Source organism: Liolophura sinensis, chromosome 1 (assembly GCF_032854445.1).
Source record: "Liolophura sinensis isolate JHLJ2023 chromosome 1, CUHK_Ljap_v2, whole genome shotgun sequence".
Lineage (NCBI taxonomy): Eukaryota > Metazoa > Mollusca > Polyplacophora > Chitonida > Chitonidae > Liolophura > Liolophura sinensis.
In genome coordinates, this window is record NC_088295.1 from 1,540,819 (window position 1) to 1,562,200 (window position 21,382).

Below are 21,382 nucleotides of genomic sequence, written 5' to 3' on the forward strand. Positions count from 1 at the left end.
ACTGATACACCAGGTGACATCCTTTATCTGGCTAAACCCATGTCAACTATGTCAGCACACATCACTGATACACCATCTGACATCCTTTATCTGGCTAAACCCATGTCAACTATGACAGCACACATCACTAATAGACCAGGTGACATCATTTATCTGGCTAAACCCATGTCAACTATGTCAGCACACATCACTGATACACCAGGTGACATCCTTTATCTGGCTAAAACCATGTCAATTATGTCAGCACACATCACTTATACACCAGGTGACATCCTTTATCTGGCTAAACCCATGTCAACTATGTCAGCACACATCACTGATACACCATCTGACATCCTTTATCTGGCTAAACCCATGTCATCTATGTCAGCACACATCACTGATACACCATCTGACATTCTTTATCTGGCTAAACTTATGTCAACTATGTCAGCACACATCACTGATAGACCATCTGACATCTTTTATCTGGCTAAACCCATGTCAACTATGACAGCACACATCACTGATACACCATCTGACATCCTTTATCTGGCTAAACCCATGTCAACTATGACAGCACACATTACTGATACACCATCTGACATCCTTTATCTGGCTAAACCCATGTCAACTATGACAGCACACATCACTGATACACCATCTGACATCTTTTATCTGGCTAAACCCATGTCAACTATGACAGCACACATCACTGATACACCATCTGACATCATTTATCTGGCTAAACCCATGTCAACTATGTCAGCACACATCACTGATTCACCAGTTGACATCCTTCATCTGGCTAAACCTATGTAAACTAGGTCAGGACACATCACTGATACACCATCTGACATCCTTTATCTGGCTAAACCCATGTCAACTATGACAGCACACATCACTGATACACCATCTGACATTCTTTATCTGGCTAAACCCATGTCAACTATGACAGCACACATCACTGATACACCATCTGACATCCTTTATCTGGCTAAACCCATGTCAACTATGACAGCACACATCACTGATAGACCAGCTGACATCCTTTATCTTGCTAAACCCATGTCAACTATGCAGCACACATCACTTATACACCAGCTGACAACTTTTATCTTGCTAAACGCATGTTGACTAGGTCAGTACACATGTCAACTTGGTCAACAGACATCACTGATACACCAGCTGACATCCTTTATCTGGCTAAACCCATCAGTGATGCCAACTACCTGTAGGTCAGCACATATCACTGTCTGTCTGTCTGTTTTACAAGGTATCATTTCAGCTTTGCACTGTTGTGCACAAATAGTGATTTTAGTCCTTAACGCAGACAACAAAGCAACGTATATTTGCACCGGTACATTTTTGCAATCTGTCTAGCTTTGCATAAAATGACATATATGCAAACACTGGTACATTTGTGCAATCGATCTAGCTATGTATAAAATGACATATATACAAAATGTGTAAACCACAACATTAACTCATTTCACACTTTTTTACTTTCTTGGAAATTCTTAGCAAAAAATCAGATAAATCCACATAACTACTCTAGTTCAAATCCTGCTAATCAATATCTGGGGAGAATGACGTCCATAACCATGACCGATTCATATCTGTCACTCCACCATACCACTAGTATCACTACAATTACACAAATGGTTACAGCGACTTTGTAAAAGTCAGGAGACCATGGAGGGTCAGGAGGATCAAACCTGGCTCAGGCCACACACGTACATGTACCAAAGACTTTAAAACTGGTACTTGCTGCAGCCTCCCTTGACGCTCAGCACTGAGTGGTTAAAGCAAGGAAACATGAGTGATTGGCCCCATGTCTGTATAATGTGACTGGGCGGGGGTCATGTCTGGTGGCTTTGGCATGATATTTCATGGACTCGCCCTGCCACAAGAAGACACAGTAGTATACATAGGTATGTATACATACCTATTGACTCCTCCTCGTTATAACACTAAAAAATTGTTAAGCACAACGCTAAACCCCAACCATACAAACATACATCCATACAAATATACAGTGTGGTACCATCACAACATTTGTTTGCAAGAAAGCCGCACTAAGAGGACACAGGCTGTCTGGGATGTAAACTGTGAACCGTGTTTACATGATGTGATTTGTAATATTGACAAAAGTCAAATTCTATTTTGTAGATTCCAGCTGAAAGCTGATGCAACAAATTCTTCTAATAGTCAGTGGATTCTAGCTGAAAGTTGATACGACAAATTCTTCCAATAGTCAGTGGATTCTAGCTGAAAGTTGATACGACAAATTCTTCCAATAGTCAGTGGATTCTAGCTGATAGTTGATATGACACATACTTCTAACAGTCAGTGGATTCTAGCTGAAAGTTGATACGACACATGCTTCTAACAGTCAGTGGATTCTAGCTGAAAGTTGATACGACAAATACTTCTAACAGTCAGTGGATTCTAGCTGAAAGTTGATACGACAAATGCTTCTAATAGTCAGTGGATTCTAGCTGAAAGTTGATACGACAAATGCTTCTAATAGTCAGTGGATTCTAGCTGAAAGTTGATACGACAAATACTTCTAACAGTCAGTGGATTCTAGCTGAAAGTTGATATGACACATACCTCTAACAGTCAGTGGATTCTGGCTGAAAGTTGATACGACACATACTTCTAATAGTCAGTGGATTCTAGCTGAAAGTTGATGCGACACATACTTCTAATAGTCAGTGGATTCTAGCTGAAAGTTGATACGACACATACTTCTAATAGTCTTACTTACAAATGGCACCATCGGTTTTGGTTAACTAATAGTATTAATGATAGAGAAAGGCAAACATAATTATAATGTGTAGCGAAGGAGAGACATTTCAGCCATACAGTCAGTGGTGATGATGCTAATGAAGTGTAAAGTTAAACAAAAACCAATTAATTCCAGTCCACAATGCAGGTTATGGTTAGACAAAGTGACGAGAAGGTAATGTTGGCAAAATTTGGAGAATGTAAGAGAGCAACAGAACTGTGACAGTATAACTGTGCTGGAGTGATGAATGTGTGGTTCAAGTGACTGCCCTTCACTGTGTTAGCACTGACGACAGTGGTGATACTAGGCATGCCAAGTGTGACAGTAGTCTCCTCATTCGTGTTGGCATCACTGTTTCCTTTCACAATGGACATGCCAAATGTGAGGACTGTCAGGGTTGTATTGTCAGAAGTTGTCTCCTCATTCGTGTTGGCATCACTGTTCCCTTTCACACTGGACATGCCAAATGTGAGGACTGTCAGGGTTGTATTGTCAGAAGTTGTCTCCTCATTTGTGCTGGTGCCAGGTCTAGTGGTGTCTTCTTATCCTGGTTCATCAACATAGCAAATAAAACATTATTTGCTGTGCAAACGGCACTTAGTTCTTTACTCTACATATTTACACACAAGCACAGTATTGATCAAAGCAATTAATCAACGAGAAATAATACTGATTTCAGTGATGACTCAGAGACCAGGATATGTAGAGCATTATCTGGAAGTTGTCTAAGGGAAGATAACTCTGAAGTTATCTCCCCTGGTGCTATCCTGGGGTAGTAAATCTATGTCACACAAAGAAAAGCATGCCCCCATTTATGCATTTGCTGCAACATAACAAATTTTGGTGATAGCATAATATTCAGCTCAGTTCTATTTATAAAACATAATTTTCAAAACTTCATACTTGCTCAAAGCTATGCTTCAGTATGTCAAGTTTTGGGTGTCAGCAAACTCACATAAAACTACAGTTACCTGAAATGAGTAAATAGGTATCAGTCACTGAAGAACAGTTACAAGTTTGACTGGACCCTAATGGTTGTTGCAGTTTACCCTGTGAATGGGGTCAAGCTGGTTACAAAACAGAAATGATCCTTGTAACCTTGAAACTATAGGCCAATGTGGAAGATGTTTGGTTACAAGAAGACACTGGGCTGGACTGATGCTGACCTCTACAACAAGTGGCTACAAGGATATGGACAGACACTCGGCTGGACTGATGCTGACCTCTACAACATGTGGCTACAAGGATATGGACAGACACTCGGCTGGACTGATGCTGACCTCTACAACATGTGGCTACAAGGATATGGACAGACACTCAGCTGGACTGATGCTGACCTCTACAACATGTGGCTACAAGGATTTGGGCAGACACTCGGCTGGACTGATGCTGACCACTACAACAAGTGGCTACAAGGATGTGGACAGACACTCGGTGAACTGACCATGTGCTCACGCAAATGCTGTGTGTGAACTGACCTTGTGCTAAGGCAAATGCAGTGTGTGAACTGACCTTGTGCTCAGGCAAATGCTGTGTGTGAACTGACCTTGTGCTCAAAAGCACATTGTGTGTGAATTGACCTTTCGCTCAATCAAATGCTGTGCGTGAACTGACCTTGTGCTCAGGCAAATGCTGTGTGTCAACTGACCTTGTGCTCACGCAAATGCTGTGTGTGAACTGACATTGTGCTCACGCAAATGCTGTGTGTGAACTGACCTTGTGCTCAGGCAAATGCTGTGTGTGAACTGACCTTGTGCTCACGCAAATGCTGTGCGTGAACTGACCTTGTGCTCAGGCAAATGCTGTGAGTGAACTGACCATGTGCTCACGCAAATGCTGTCCGTGAACTGACTTTGTGCTCAGGCAAATGCTGTGTGTGAACTGACCTTGTGCTAAGACAAATGCTGTGCGTGAACTGACCTTGTGCTAAGGCAAATGCTGTGAGTGAACTGACCTTGTACTCACGCAAATGCTGTCGGTGAACTGACTTTGTGCTAAGGCAAATGATGTGAGTGAACTGACCTTGTGCTCACGCAAATGCTGTGTGTGAACTGACCTTGTGCTCACGCAAATGCTGTGTGTGAACTGACCTTGTGCTCAGGCAAATGCAGTGTGTGAACTGACCTTGTGCTAAGGCAAATGCTGTGAGTGAACTGACCTTGTGCTCAGGCAAATGCTGTGTGTGAACTGATCTTGTGCTCAGGCAAATGCTGTGTGTGAACTGACCTTGTGCTCAGGCAAATGCTGTGAGTGAACTGACCTTGTGCTCAGGCAAATGCAGTGTGTGAACTGACCTTGTGCTCACATAAATGCTGTGTGTGAACTGTCCTTGTGTTCACGTAAATGCTGTGAGTGAACTGACCTTGTGCTAAGGCAAATGCTGTGAGTGAACTGACCTTGTGCTCAGGCAAATGCTGTCAGTGAACTGACCTTGTGCTCACGTAAATGCTGTGTGTGAACTGACCTTGTGCTCAGGCAAATGCTGTGTGTGAACTGACCTTGTGTTCACGTAAATGCTGTGGGTGAACTGACCTTGTGCTCACATAAATGCTGTCAGTAAACTGACCTTGTGCTAAGGCAAATGCTGTGTGTGAACTGATCTTGTGCTCAGGCAAATGCTGTGTGTGAACTGACCTTGTGCTCAGGCAAATGCTGTGAGTGAACTGATCTTGTGCTCAGGCAAATGCAGTGTGTGAACTGACCTTGTGCTCACGTAAATGCTGTGCGTGAACTGTCCTTGTGTTCACGTAAATGCTGTGAGTGAACTGACCTTGTGCTAAGGCAAATGCTGTGAGTGAACTGACCTTGTGCTCAGGCAAATGCAGTGTGTGAACTGACCTTGTGCTAAGACAAATGCTGTGAGTGAACTGACCTTGTGCTAAGGCAAATGCTGTCAGTGAACTGACCTTGTGCTCACGTAAATGCTGTGTGTGAACTGACCTTGTGCTCAGGCAAATGCTGTGTGTGAACTGACCTTGTGTTCACGTAAATGCTGTGGGTGAACTGACCTTGTGCTCACATAAATGCTGTCAGTGAACTGACCTTGTGCTAAGGCAAATGCTGTGTGTGAACTGATCTTGTGCTCAGGCAAATGCTGTGTGTGAACTGACCTTGTGCTCAGGCAAATGCTGTGAGTGAACTGATCTTGTGCTCAGGCAAATGCAGTGTGTGAACTGACCTTGTGCTCACGTAAATGCTGTGCGTGAACTGTCCTTGTGTTCACGTAAATGCTGTGAGTGAACTGACCTTGTGCTAAGGCAAATGCTGTGAGTGAACTGACCTTCTGCTCAGGCAAATGCAGTGTGTGAACTGACCTTGTGCTAAGACAAATGCTGTGAGTGAACTGACCTTGTGCTCAGGCAAATGCTGTCAGTGAACTGACCTTGTGCTCACGTAAATGCTGTCAGTGAACTGACCTTGTGCTAAGGCAAATGCTGTGAGTGAACTGACCTTGTGCTCAGGCAAATGCAGTGTGTGAACTGACCTTGTGCTAAGGCAAATGCTGTGAGTGAACTGACCTTGTGTTCACGTAAATGCTGTGAGTGAACTGACCTTGTGCTAAGGCAAATGCTGTGAGTGAACTGACCTTGTGCTCAGGCAAATGCTGTGAGTGAACTGACCTTGTGCTCACGCAAATGCAGTGTGTGAACTGACCTTGTGCTAAGTCAAATGATGTGAGTGAATTGACCTTGTGCTCACGCAAATGCTGTGAGTGAACTGACCTTGTGTTCACGTAAATGCTGTCAGTGAACTGACCTTGTGCTAAGGCAAATGCAGTGTGTGAACTGACCTTGTGCTAAGGCAAATGATGTGCATGAACTGACCTTGTGTTCACGTAAATGCTGTGTGTGAACTGACCTTGTGCTAAGGCAAATAATGTGCATGATCTGACCTTGTGCTCACGTAAATGCTGTGTGTGAACTGACCTTGTGCTCACGCAAATGCTGTGAGTGAACTGACCTTGTGCTCACGCAAATGCTGTGAGTGAACTGACCTTGTGTTCACGTAAATGCTGTCAGTGAACTGACCTTGTGCTAAGGCAAATGCAGTGTGTGAACTGACCTTGTGCTCACGTAAATGCTGTGTGTGAACTGACCTTGTGCTAAGGCAAATGCTGTGAGTGAACTGACCTTGTGCTCACGCAAATGCTGTGAGTGAACTGACATTGTGCTCACGCAAATGCTGTGAGTGAACTGACCTTGTGCTCACGCAAATGCTGTGAGTGAACTGACCTTGTGTTCACGTAAATGCTGTCAGTGAACTGACCTTGTGCTAAGGCAAATGCAGTGTGTGAACTGACCTTGTGCTCACGTAAATGCTGTGTGTGAACTGACCTTGTGCTAAGGCAAATGCTGTGAGTGAACTGACCTTGTGCTCACGCAAATGCTGTGAGTGAACTGACCTTGTGTTCACGTAAATGCTGTCAGTGAACTGACCTTGTGCTAAGGCAAATGCATTGTGTGAACTGACCTTGTGCTAAGGCAAATGATGTGCATGAACTGACCTTGTGCTCATGTAAATGCTGTGTGTGAACTGACCTTGTGCTCAGGCAAATGCTGTGAATGAACTGATCTTGTGCTCAGGCAAATGCTGTGCGTGAACTGACCTTGTGTTCATGTAAATGCTGTGTGTGAACTGACCTTGTGCTAAGGCAAATGATGTGCATGATCTGACCTTGTGCTCACGTAAATGTTGTGTGTGAACTGACCTTGTGCTCAGGCAAATGCTGTGAGTGAACTGACCTTGTGCTCACGCAAATGCTGTGAGTGAACTGACCTTGTGTTCACGTAAATGCTGTCAGTGAACTGACCTTGTGCTAAGGCAAATGCAGTGTGTGAACTGACCTTGTGCTCACGTAAATGCTGTGTGTGAACTGACCTTGTGCTAAGGCAAATGCAGTGTGTGAACTGACCTTGTGCTCACATAAATGCTGTGTGTGAACTGTCCTTGTGTTCACGTAAATGCTGTGAGTGAACTGACCTTGTGCTAAGGCAAATGCTGTGAGTGAACTGACCTTCTGCTCAGGCAAATGCTGTCAGTGAACTGACCTTGTGCTCACGTAAATGCTGTGTGTGAACTGACCTTGTGCTCAGGCAAATGCTGTGTGTGAACTGACCTTGTGTTCACGTAAATGCTGTGGGTGAACTGACCTTGTGCTCACATAAATGCTGTCAGTGAACTGACCTTGTGCTCAGGCAAATGCTGTGTGTGAACTGATCTTGTGCTCAGGCAAATGCTGTGTGTGAACTGACCTTGTGCTCAGGCAAATGCTGTGAGTGAACTGATCTTGTGCTCAGGCAAATGCAGTGTGTGAACTGACCTTGTGCTCACGTAAATGCTGTGCGTGAACTGTCCTTGTGTTCACGTAAATGCTGTGAGTGAACTGACCTTGTGCTAAGGCAAATGCTGTGAGTGAACTGACCTTGTGCTCAGGCAAATGCAGTGTGTGAACTGACCTTGTGCTAAGACAAATGCTGTGAGTGAACTGACCTTGTGCTCAGGCAAATGCTGTCAGTGAACTGACCTTGTGCTCACATAAATGCTGTGTGTGAACTGACCTTGTGCTCAGGCAAATGCTGTGTGTGAACTGACCTTGTGTTCACGTAAATGCTGTGGGTGAACTGACCTTGTGCTCACATAAATGCTGTCAGTGAACTGACCTTGTGCTAAGGCAAATGCTGTGTGTGAACTGATCTTGTGCTCAGGCAAATGCTGTGTGTGAACTGACCTTGTGCTCAGGCAAATGCTGTGAGTGAACTGATCTTGTGCTCAGGCAAATGCAGTGTGTGAACTGACCTTGTGCTCACGTAAATGCTGTGCGTGAACTGTCCTTGTGTTCACGTAAATGCTGTGAGTGAACTGACCTTGTGCTAAGGCAAATGCTGTGAGTGAACTGACCTTCTGCTCAGGCAAATGCAGTGTGTGAACTGACCTTGTGCTAAGACAAATGCTGTGAGTGAACTGACCTTGTGCTCAGGCAAATGCTGTCAGTGAACTGACCTTGTGCTCACGTAAATGCTGTCAGTGAACTGACCTTGTGCTAAGGCAAATGCTGTGAGTGAACTGACCTTGTGCTCAGGCAAATGCAGTGTGTGAACTGACCTTGTGCTAAGGCAAATGCTGTGAGTGAACTGACCTTGTGTTCACGTAAATGCTGTGAGTGAACTGACCTTGTGCTAAGGCAAATGCTGTGAGTGAACTGACCTTGTGCTCAGGCAAATGCTGTGAGTGAACTGACCTTGTGCTCACGCAAATGCAGTGTGTGAACTGACCTTGTGCTAAGTCAAATGATGTGAGTGAATTGACCTTGTGCTCACGCAAATGCTGTGAGTGAACTGACCTTGTGTTCACGTAAATGCTGTCAGTGAACTGACCTTGTGCTAAGGCAAATGCAGTGTGTGAACTGACCTTGTGCTAAGGCAAATGATGTGCATGAACTGACCTTGTGTTCACGTAAATGCTGTGTGTGAACTGACCTTGTGCTAAGGCAAATAATGTGCATGATCTGACCTTGTGCTCACGTAAATGCTGTGTGTGAACTGACCTTGTGCTCATGCAAATGCTGTGAGTGAACTGACCTTGTGCTCACGCAAATGCTGTGAGTGAACTGACCTTGTGTTCACGTAAATGCTGTCAGTGAACTGACGTTGTGCTAAGGCAAATGCAGTGTGTGAACTGACCTTGTGCTCACGTAAATGCTGTGTGTGAACTGACCTTGTGCTAAGGCAAATGCTGTGAGTGAACTGACCTTGTGCTCACGCAAATGCTGTGAGTGAACTGACATTGTGCTCACGCAAATGCTGTGAGTGAACTGACCTTGTGCTCACGCAAATGCTGTGAGTGAACTGACCTTGTGTTCACGTAAATGCTGTCAGTGAACTGACCTTGTGCTAAGGCAAATGCAGTGTGTGAACTGACCTTGTGCTCACGTAAATGCTGTGTGTGAACTGACCTTGTGCTAAGGCAAATGCTGTGAGTGAACTGACCTTGTGCTCACGCAAATGCTGTGAGTGAACTGACCTTGTGTTCACGTAAATGCTGTCAGTGAACTGACCTTGTGCTAAGGCAAATGCATTGTGTGAACTGACCTTGTGCTAAGGCAAATGATGTGCATGAACTGACCTTGTGCTCACGTAAATGCTGTGTGTGAACTGACCTTGTGCTCAGGCAAATGCTGTGAATGAACTGATCTTGTGCTCAGGCAAATGCTGTGCGTGAACTGACCTTGTGTTCATGTAAATGCTGTGTGTGAACTGACCTTGTGCTAAGGCAAATGATGTGCATGATCTGACCTTGTGCTCACGTAAATGCTGTGTGTGAACTGACCTTGTGCTCAGGCAAATGCTGTGAGTGAACTGACCTTGTGCTCACGCAAATGCTGTGAGTGAACTGACCTTGTGTTCACGTAAATGCTGTCAGTGAACTGACCTTGTGCTAAGGCAAATGCAGTGTGTGAACTGACCTTGTGCTCACGTAAATGCTGTGTGTGAACTGACCTTGTGCTAAGGCAAATGCTGTGAGTGAACTGACCTTGTGCTCAGGCAAATGCAGTGTGTGAACTGACCTTGTGCTCAGGCAAATGCTGTGTGTGAACTGACCTTGTGTTCACGTAAATGCTGTGTGTGAACTGACCTTGTGCTCAGGGAAATGCAGTGTGTGAACTGACCTTGTGCTAAGGCAAATGATGTGCATGAACTGACCTTGTGCTCAGGCAAATGCTGTGTGCGGACTGACCTTGTGCTAAGGCCAATTCTGTGTGCGGACTGACCTTGTGCTCAGGCACATGCTGTCTGCTGTGTGTGAACTGACCTTGTGCTCAGGCAAATGCTGTCTGTGAACTGACCTTGTGTTCAGGCAAATGCTGTGTGTGAACTCACCTTGTGCTCAGACAAATGTTGTGTGTGAACTGACCTTGCACTAAGGCAAATGCTGTGTGTGAACTGACCTTGTGCTCACGCAAATGCTGTCTGTGAACTGACTTTGTGCTCAGGCAAATGCAGTGTGTGAACTGATTTTGCACTCAGGGAAATGTTGTGTGTGAACTGACCTTGTGCTAAGGCAAATGATATGTATGAACTGACCTTGTGCTAAGGCAAATGCAGTGTGTGAACTGACCTTGTGCTAAGGCAAATGCAGTGTGTGAACTGACCTTGTGCTCAGGCAAATGCTATGCGTGAACTGACCTTGTGCCAAGGCAAATGCTGTGAGTGAACTGACCTTGTGCTAAGGCAAATGATGTGCATGAACTGACCTTGTGCTCAGGCAAATGCTGTGTGTGAACTGACCTTGTGCTAAGGCAAATGATGTGCATGAACTGACCTTGTGCTAAGGCAAATGCAGTGTGTGAACTGACGTTGTGCTCACGCAAATGCTGTGTGTGAACTGACCTTGTGCTAAGGCAAATGCTGTGAGTGAACTGACCTTGTGCTAAGGCAAATGATATGTATGAACTGACCTTGTGCTAAGGTAAATGCAGTGTGTGAACTGACCTTGTGCTAAGGCAAATGCAGTGTGTGAACTGACCTTGTGCTCAGGCAAATGCTATGCGTGAACTGACCTTGTGCTAAGGCAAATGCTGTGAGTGAACTGACCTTGTGCTAAGGCAAATGATGTGCATGAACTGACCTTGTGCTCAGGCAAATGCTGTGTGTGAACTGACCTTGTGCTAAGGCAAATGATGTGCATGAACTGACCTTGTGCTAAGGCAAATGCAGTGTGTGAACTGACGTTGTGCTCACGCAAATGCTGTGTGTGAACTGACCTTGTGCTAAGGCAAATGCTGTGAGTGAACTGACCTTGTGCTCACGCAAATGCTGTGCGTGAACTGACCTTGTGCTAAGGCAAATGCAGTGTGTGAACTGACCTTGTGCTAAGGCAAATGCTGTGAGTGAACTTACCTTGTGCTAAGGCAAATGCTGTGTGTGAACTGACCTTGTGCTCATGTAAATGCTGTGAGTGAACTGACCTTGTGCTAAGGCCAATTCTGTGTGCGGACTGACCTTGTGCTCAGGCAAATGCTGTGTGCGGACTGACCTTGTGCTAAGGCCAATTCTGTGTGCGGACTGACCTTGTGCTCAGGCAAATGCTGTCTGTGAACTGACCCTGCACTAAGGCAAATGCAGTGTGTGAACTGACCTTGTGCTCAGGCAAATGCTGTACGTGAACTGACCTTGTGCTCAGGCAAATGCTGTGTGCGGACTGACCTTGTGCTAAGGGCAATTCTGTGTGCGGACTGACCTTGTGCTCAGGCAAATGCTGTCTGTGAACTGACCCTGCACTAAGGCAAATGCAGTGTGTGAACTGACCTTGTGCTCAGGCAAATGCTGTACGTGAACTGACCTTGTCCTCAGGCAAATGCTGTGTGTGAACTGACATTGTGTTCAGACAAATGTTGTGTGTGAACTGACCTTGCACTCAGGCAAATGTTGTGCGTGAATTGACTTTGTGCTCAGACAAATATTGTGTGTAAACTGACCTTGTGCTCAGACAAATGTTGTGTGTGAACTGACCTTGTGCTCAGACAAATGTTGTGTGTGAATTGACCTTGTACTCAGGGGCATGTTGTGTGTGAATTGACCTTGTGCTCAGACAAATGTTGTGTGTGAACTGACCTTGTGCTCACGCAAATGCTGTGAGTGAACTGACCTTGTGCTCACGCAAATGCTGTCCGTGAACTGATCTTGTGCTCAGGCAAATTCAGTGTGTGAACTGACCTTGTGCTCACGCAAATGCTGTGTGTGAATTGACCTTGTGCTAAGGCAAATGCTGTGCGTGAACTGACCTTGTGCTCAGGGAAATGCTGTCTGTGAAATGACCTTGTGCTCAGGCAAATGCTGTGCGTGAACTGACCTTGTGCCCAGGCAAATGCTGCCCGTGAACTGACCTAGTGCTCAGGCAAATGCTGTGTGTGAACTGACCTTGTGCTGAGGCCAATTCTGTGTGTGAAATGACCTTGTGCTCAGGCAAATGCTGTGAGTGAACTGACTTTGTGCTCAGGCAAATGCTGTGTGTGAAATGACCTTGTGCTCAGGCAAATGCTGTCCGTGAACTGACCTTGTGCTAAGGCAAATGCTGTGTGTGAACTGACCTTGTGCTCAGGCAAATGCTGTCCGTGAACTTACCTTGTGCTCAGGCAAATGCTGTGTGCGGACTGACCTTGTGCTAAGGCAAATGCTGTGTGTGAACTGACCTTGTGCTCAGGCAAATGCTGTCTTTGAACTGACCTTGTGCTAAGGCAAATGCTGTGTGTGAACTGACCTTGTGCTCAGGGAAATGCTGTCTGTGAACTGACCTTGTGCTCAGGCAAATGCTGTGTGTGAACTGACCTTGTGCTCAGGCAAATGCTGTGTGCGGACTGACCTTGTGCTAAGGCACATGCTGTCTGCTGTGGGTGAACTGACCTTGTGCTCAGGCAAATGCTGTCTGTGAACTGACCTTGTGCTTAGGCAAATGCTGTGTGTGAACTCACCTTGTGCTCAGACAAATGTTGTGTGTGAACTGACCCTGCACTAAGGCAAATGCTGTGTGTGAACTGACCTTGTGCTCAGGCAAATGCTGTCTGTGAACTGACCTTGTGCTCAGGCAAATGCAGTGTGTGAACTGATCTTGCACTCAGGGAAATGTTGTGTGTGAACTGACCTTGCACTGAGGCAAATGTTGTGTGTGAATTGACTTTGTGCTCAGACAAATGCTGTGTGTAAACTGACCTTGTGCTCAGACAAATGTTGTGTGTGAACTGACCTTGTGCTCAGACAAATGTTGTGTGTGAATTGACCTTGTACTCAGGGGCATGTTGTGTGTGAACTGACCTTGTGCTCAGACAAATGTTGTGTGCGAACTGACCTTGTGCTCAGACAAATGTTGTGTGTGAACTGACCTTGGACTTAGAACTGACCTTGTACACAGGCACATGTTGTGTGTGAACTGACCTTGTTTTCAACGCTCACCAAAGCACCTGCCTCGACTAACAGCTTAGCGACCTTTGACCTCTCTTCTTCACAAGCCAGGTGTCTGAAATAAACCGAATATCATTGTGGACACAATTCAATGACATACAAATGAAGAAAACAGAATTGTCTTCAGTGGCAAAAGTGACATTTCACACTGTCACTCATACATCAGATTGAGTGTGTAACATGACATCTGCTGTATAGATAGAGTATTATCTTCAATCAAGTATTGTACACTCTTAATCAAGTACAGTATCACCCTTAAACAACTACAGTAACACCCATAATCAACCACAGTACTACCCATAATCAACTACAGTACCATCCATGATCAACTACAGTACCACCCATGATCAGCTTCAGTACCACCTATAATCAACTACATGTACATTACAACCCTGGATCAACTACGGTACCACCCATGATCAGCTACAGTACCACCCATGATCAGCTACAGTACCACCCATTATCAACTACAGTACCACTCAAAATCAAATACTGTACCACCCATGATCAGCTACAGTACCACCCATTATTAACTACTGTACCACTCATGATCAGCCACAGTACCACCCATGATCAGCCACAGTACCACCCATAATCAGCCACAGTACCACCCATGATCAACTACAGTAACACCCTTGATCAGCTACAGTACCACTCATGATCAGCCACATTGCCCCCATTATCAACTACAGTACCACCCATAATCAGCTACTGTACCACCTATAATCAACTACTGTACCACCCATGATCAGCAACAGTACCACCCATGATCAGCTACAGTACCACCCATTATCAACTACAGTACCACTCATTATCAACTACAGTACCACCCATAATCAGCTACAGTACCACCCATGATCAACTATAACAAAAATTCTATAACAAGTTCTCTAAAATTTCACATAGATTACAAAAATTAAGTCAGCTATGTTCCTGGGAAGGAATTAAAGACAAGGATCCTACATTTCGCTGCACAAACAAGACCCCATCAAGAGTTTAATAATGGTTTAAAAAGATATCATTGCTGGCTGTGACGATCTTTAACCAGTGCTCACAGGGGTGTGTTCCCAGCCTTGTCTTTGTAGTTGACATCAACACTATAAGATAAGAGAAGCTTGACCATCTTGACATGGCCTTTGGACGCAGCTCTGTGCAGTGGGGTGTTGTTTACATTGTCCCCTACATTAAGGTCAGCGCCATGTTCCAGCAGTGTCTCTGCTATCTGAGAACAAAAACCATGACTTAGATGTATAGATGATGAGTGCTTGAACTGTGAAACTAATTGCAGAATTGTATTAATTAAGAATTGTAGTAACCGTATAAATAATACGCCTTAAAAAACACAAGATTTCATTCAATCTACTACAAGCCTACATCCTTCTAAGAATGCATTTTACCAGAGAAAACATGTACAAATGACAACAATATGTACATTTCAAATTTTCTATGTACAGTCTATACTACATCATACAGAGAGGGAAAGCTTGTCAGTAGCTTGTCAATGGTTAAGCATCTACCCCAGACACTCCTGGCAATCCATAAAACTCACCATCAATGTCAAAATGAAAAATTCTTGGGTACGGTTCAACAACATTCAATCAATCTTATAATTAACCTAACAGAAGCAAATGCTGCCAAATACATGTATACATGTATAGGTAACAGGTACACAAGTGAAAAAAGCTAAAAATTCTTGCACATGGTGTTCAACAACAATTAGTAAATTAATGTATTGAATCACACTACCTGTATATTTACTTACATTTCAAAGTTTGCCTCAATAATGTACATGTAAGGGAATACAAGATGTGTGTCACAAGGTGATCTGATACCTCAAATCTGTCTTTGGATGCAGCATAATGCAGAGAGCATTGACCCGTCGAGTTGATAGCATTGACCTGGGCTCCCCTGGCTATTAAGTTGGAGACAATTTGTGTGCGCCCAGCTGAGACGGCAATCATCAGTGGAGTCCAATTAGCCTCATCTCTCTGATCAACAGGAACCTCCAGTGAGAGAAGATACTCCACTATCTCTGTGTGCCCAGCTGAGGTGGCCCAGTGCAACGCTGTCCTCCCAGACTAACAACACACAGAAGACACATACATGTAATATCTCAGGTATTAGGGTAACTCATAACTATCTCTGTCTGCCCAGCGGAGGTGGCCCAGTGCAACGCTGTCCTCCCAAACTAACAACACACAGAAGACACATACATGTAATATCTCAGGTATTAGGGTAACTCATAACTATCTCTGTCTGCCCTGCGGAGGTGGCCCAGTGTAACGCTGTCCTCCCAAACTAACAACACACAGAAGACACATACATGTAATATCTCAGGTATTAGGGTAACTCATAACTATCTCTGTCTGCCCTGCGGAGGTGGCCCAGTGTAACGCTGTCCTCCCAAACTAACAATACACAGAGGACACATACTTGTAATATTTCTGGTATTAGGGTAACTCATAACTATCTCTGTCTGCCCAGCGGAGGTGGCCCAGTGTAACGCTGTTCTCCCAAACTAACAATACACAGAGGACACATACTTGTAATATTTCTGGTATTAGGGTAACTCATAACTATCTCTGTCTGCCCAACGGAGGTGGCCCAGTGTAACGCTGTCCTCCCAAACTAACAATACACAGAAGACACATACATGTAATATCTCAGGTATTAGGGTAACTCAAAACTATCTCTGTCTGCCCAGCGGAGGTGGCCCAGTGTAACACTGTCCTCCCAAACTAACAATACACAGAGGACACATACATGTAATATCTCAGGTATTAGGGTAACTCATAACTATCTCTGTCTGCCCAGCGGAGGTGGCCCAGTGTAACGCTGTCCTCCCAAACTAACAATTAACAATACACAGAGGACACATACTTGTAATATTTCTGGTATTAGGGTAACTTATAACTAAATTTATGAAATTTAGCTATATAAGAAATTTATAATTTTCCACTAGGATATCATTCTACATTCTAAACAATAAAAATTTCCGAAAATCAACAGAAACTCTCCAACAGAAAAAAACCCAAAACCCCAACAAAACAAACAGGAGATTTTGTCATGGATAAAATTTCAGGCCATTTACAACTCAATACCATTGGACGGACTGTCCAATATAGAGCTTTTCACCTCAATATCATGGGCAGACTGTCCAATATTGAGCTTTACACCTCAATACCATGGACGGACTTTTCAATATAGAGCTTTACACCTCAATACCAGGGATGGACTGTCCAATATAGAGCTTTACACCTCAGTACCATGGACGGACTGTCCAATATAGAGCTTTTCATGTTACGACATCGTGGTGACGTCTCTCTGTGCATGGATGTCACTTTACAGCATGCTGGGGTCAATCAGTGCATTTTGGCTTCAGTAGGTATATTCAATAATTACTATCACCTATCATTAATAAATTTTATTTACCTGAAATATTTATTTCAGAGGGTTTGCAAGATAAGACAGGTGATTAAAGTCACATTTAATGAATTTTTTTTAATTATTTACAATAATGGTATCCACCCTCTCATGACATTAAACGCCTGTGACCAAGACGTCATGTCACAAATGCCTGTCACAAAGATGTTGTAACGTCCAGTCATGTCACAAAGGCCTGTCACCAAGATGTTGTTACATCATGTCACAAAGGCCTGTCACACAGATGTCGTAACATCCTGTCATGTCACAAAGGCCTGTCACCAAAATCTTGTAACGACACGTCACAAAGGCCTGTCACCAAAGTGTCATAACGACACGTCACAAAGGCCATTCACCAAAATGTTGTGATGTACCTCATGCCATGTCACAATGGCCTGTTTCCACGATGTGGTAACATGACATCTGATCACAAAGGCCTTCCACCAAGATGTTGTAACATGACAACTAAAAACTCTCATATTAAACTAACTTCAAACATAACAGATTTTCGCAAGTGATTATATGTACACAAGATTTAAGGTTTTAACTCTTTTTCAAACAACTTCTGTTGTGAGACAAACTAAAGTGTGCTATTTTAAATATTTTCCGACATTTCATCATTACAATGATTCCACTGATGTTGCAGTTTCATAGTGATTCCATTGATGTAGCAGTTTCATAATGATTCCATTGATGTAGCAGTTTCATAATGATCCCATTGATGTAGCAGTTTGCTAAAGATTCCACTGATGTTGCAGTTTCATAATGATTCCATTGATGTAGCAGTTTCATAATGATTCCATTGATTTAGCAGTTTCACAATGATCCCGTTGATGTAGCAGTTTCATAATGATTCCATTGATTTAGCAGTTTCACAATGATCCCGTTGATGTAGCAGTTTCATGATTCCATTGATGTAGCAGTTTCATAATGATTCCATTGATGTAGCAGTTTCATAATGATCCCGTTGATGTAGCAGTTTCATAATGATTCCATTGATGTAGCAGTTTCATAATGATTCCATTGATGTAGCAGTTTCACAATGATTCCATTGATGTAGCAGTTTCATAATGATCCCATTGATGTATAAGTTTCATAATGATCCCATTGATGTAGCAGTTTCATAATGATTCCATTGATGTAGCAGTTTCACAATGATCCCATTGATTTAGCAGTTTCACAATGATTCCATTGATGTAGCAGTTTCATAATGATTCCATTGATGTGGCAGTTTCATAATAATTCCATTGATGTAGCAGTTTCACAATGATCCCATTGATGTATAAGTTTCATAATGATTCCAATGATGTAGCAGTTTCATAATGATTCCATTGTTGTGGCAGTTTCATAATGATTCCATTGATGTAGCAGTTTCATAATGATTCCATTGTTGTAGCAGTTTCATAATGATTCCATTGATGTAGCAGTTTCACAATGATTCCATTGATGTAGCAGTTTCACAATGATCCCATTGATGTAGCAGTTTCATAATGATTCCATTGATGTAGCAGTTTCATAATGATTCCATTGATTTATTGATTTGATTAGTGTTTTACGCCGTACTCAAGAATATTTCACTTATACGACGGCGGCCAGCATTATGGTGGGTGGAAACCGGGCAGAGCCCGGGGGAAACCCACGACCATCCGCAGGTTGCTGACAGACCTTCCCACTTACGGCCGGAGAGGAAGCCAGCATGAGCTGGACTTGAACTCACAATGACCGCATTGGTGAGAGGCTCCTGGGTCATAACGCTGCGCTAGCGCGCTAACCGACTAAGCCACGGAGGCCCCGTTGATTCCACTGATGTAGCAGCTTCACACACACACAAAAAAATAATGCTGCTGATTTGAAAACTCCTGCCTTCACAACATTAAAGTTCATCTCCTTTCGTTTCTAGGCCAGTTCCAAAATGCTGAACTCTTCACTCATGCTGAAATATACATCTAATTATGATATGTGTACCTAATTATGAATAAATAATTATAAATCTGGACACAGATCCTTTAATTAGGCTAATTTACTATATGTATGTCCAGACCAGCTAGTCCATCTACATGTAGATGTTTTATTTACACACATATGGCGTTTATACTCTGTGAACTATTTTCAAAGAGGAGTCCATCCTCATATCTGAGGAAAAAAGGCACAGATTTCAAACTTTCACCCCTCATCTCAGCTCATTTCTGTGTAACTTTCCGGTGGAATTCTGAATATTGTCCTTACAATTTACTATCCTCACTGATGAAACTAATTACCTCACTGACTTGTGGTCACACTGACTACTAAAACTTTGCCAGTACAGAGTGTCTCACCTTAGACAGCCATTTTGATTGATCTATTTCACTAGTATTTTATGCTGTACTCAAGAATATTTCACTTATATATATTCCACTTCAAAGTGTCATGTGGACTACATGTAGTTGTGGGTTTGAAATGTTTTGGTGCTGAAATCCTCCAGAAAACTATTACATTTCCATTGCCACCTGTCAGCACAACTTAATCTTCTTAATTCAACCCAGACGGCCATAAAAAAGAAATTGTATTTTAACTTTTTTTTTCACCTTTCTAAAGGAAAAAAAATATCATCATATTGATAGCTGCTTGCTCAGAGATAGACAAATGAAGTTTGGCATACGTTTTGCAGCATTTGGACAGTAGTGAGCATGAAATACCCCCGAACGTTCCATACCAGTCGTCTCTTATTGATTGCATGTGAAGATCTGAAGAATGAGTTATTATTCAATGAAAGAATACCAAAAATGCATCCACTTTCACATCTTCATCGGTTTACCGCTCTACCTTTTGTATGTCACAGTCCAACTCCTTATGACAAAATACGAAAATGTGGTTTGCCTTAATGACACTGACACATTTTGGCAAGCCCATTTCGTTCACATGCAGTGATGGAGGTGTTGAAACCGGGGAGGTTTGTGTATTTTGCACAACTGGTTCCCTTATTATGTCGCTTACTATTATGGAATACACATACATTTTAAAGTATTGCTTCAACATGACATGTTTATTTTAAGGCTAGCATTTGTACTTATCCTTTTGACGAAAGCAAAAATTTGTTGTTGTGAACTTTCGCTTCACTCTAACATGTAAATATTATGTCACTGACTACATCCATATTTCAGCAACCACAACCTGTCCACTGATTCTCAGTTGCCAAAATTGTGGCTGTTTCCTGGGCCAAAGATTGAGCAGGTGTGTCTCAGGAACCCAGATGGTGTATTCTGTAAGATGGATCCGAAGCTAGAGACTATGTGATCTCCTTAGTAACAAACAGCGTGGGTGAAAAAAAAAACGTTCTCCCAACGTTATTTGCAAAGGAAAATGCCTATTTTAGAATCAGTGTCAGCGATCTTGTATCCATTGGATTTGCATAATTGTCAGCTCTCCACATAGTCTGAGTATTTCTGCAGAGCTTTCGTGATTTTATTTTGTCAACTATGCCTTACTGGTTGCTAGCGAAAAGTGACCTTTCCTCAATGCTTTAACATTGGGACGCCATCTTGTTTTAGACACCAAAGAGTGGTCACTTCCAATTTCTGACCCATCTTACAGAATGTGATGGGACGTCATCTTTGTAATGTTCAGGCGAGCGGAGAAGGTAAACTTGCTGAAATATGGATAGATATTTACCTTTGGGACGACCGACTGTTAGGGATTTTAAGTCTGCTGTCCTGGGATTGTATAGGAATAACTGGACAGGAATCTGCTGTTAGCAATCGACTGTTTTCCAAAATTTCCCAATGGTTCCATCAGAGATGGACGGGAACAATCCATGACTACGCGAGGCCTTACGAGCGTAGTTATCCAGGACTAATCTAATAGTTTAGATGGACTACAGACAAATGTCAATGCCCGAACACTAAATCAGGCTAATCGTCTTAGCATTTGACCCTTCACTTTATTAACACAGGCTATTTGTTGTTGTTGTTTCACTGGACGGTCTCTACGTTTGCTGTCGCACAGAATAACATCTTAGATTTGAAAAGAAACATTTTGACTTTCAGTATGGTAACTTACATCGTCTGTCTTTATCGCCAGTGACCTGTCATTGTTTATTTTCCATTTCAGCTGGCCTACGTTGCCGTCATAAGCCAGCTGACAGATTTCCACCGTGCTCGACATCGTGACTTTCGTATTTGGTGGGTGGGAGTGATCTTGTTAGCCCATTTTTCATTGGTGGAATGGATATCTTTTACCCAATCAAATCGTTTCA

At 43.3% G+C, this 21,382-nt stretch overlaps 1 protein-coding gene across 1 annotated transcript; it reads right to left on the minus strand.

The window, feature by feature from the left end:
- Nucleotides 1-1,034: 1,034 nt before the first annotated feature.
- LOC135479881 (26S proteasome non-ATPase regulatory subunit 10-like) lies at nt 1,035-21,302 on the minus strand. The gene is made up of 5 exons (XM_064759789.1): nt 21,187-21,302; nt 15,561-15,806; nt 14,784-14,950; nt 13,702-13,783; nt 1,035-3,320 (listed from the first exon to the last, which is right to left on the minus strand). The coding sequence occupies exons 1-5, from the start codon at nt 21,289-21,291 to the stop codon at nt 3,252-3,254; spliced, it is 669 nt and encodes a 222-aa protein (XP_064615859.1). The 5' UTR covers nt 21,292-21,302; the 3' UTR covers nt 1,035-3,251.
- Between the last annotated feature and the right edge of the window lie 80 nt (nt 21,303-21,382).

Bases quoted from the DNA above. Each gene is read 5' to 3' on its own strand.
- LOC135479881 (XM_064759789.1), bottom strand. From the start codon at position 21,291: ATGTCGAGCACGGTGGAAATCTGTCAGCTGGCTTATGACGGCAACGTA. The intron at 13,784-14,783 runs GTGAGCACTGGT...GGTTTATTTCAG, and splicing joins AAGGCTGGGAACACACCCCT to ACACCTGGCTTGTGAAGAAG. The intron at 3,321-13,701 runs GTCAGTTCACAC...TTGATGAACCAG, and splicing joins TGGTGAGCGTTGAAAACAAG to GATAAGAAGACACCACTAGA.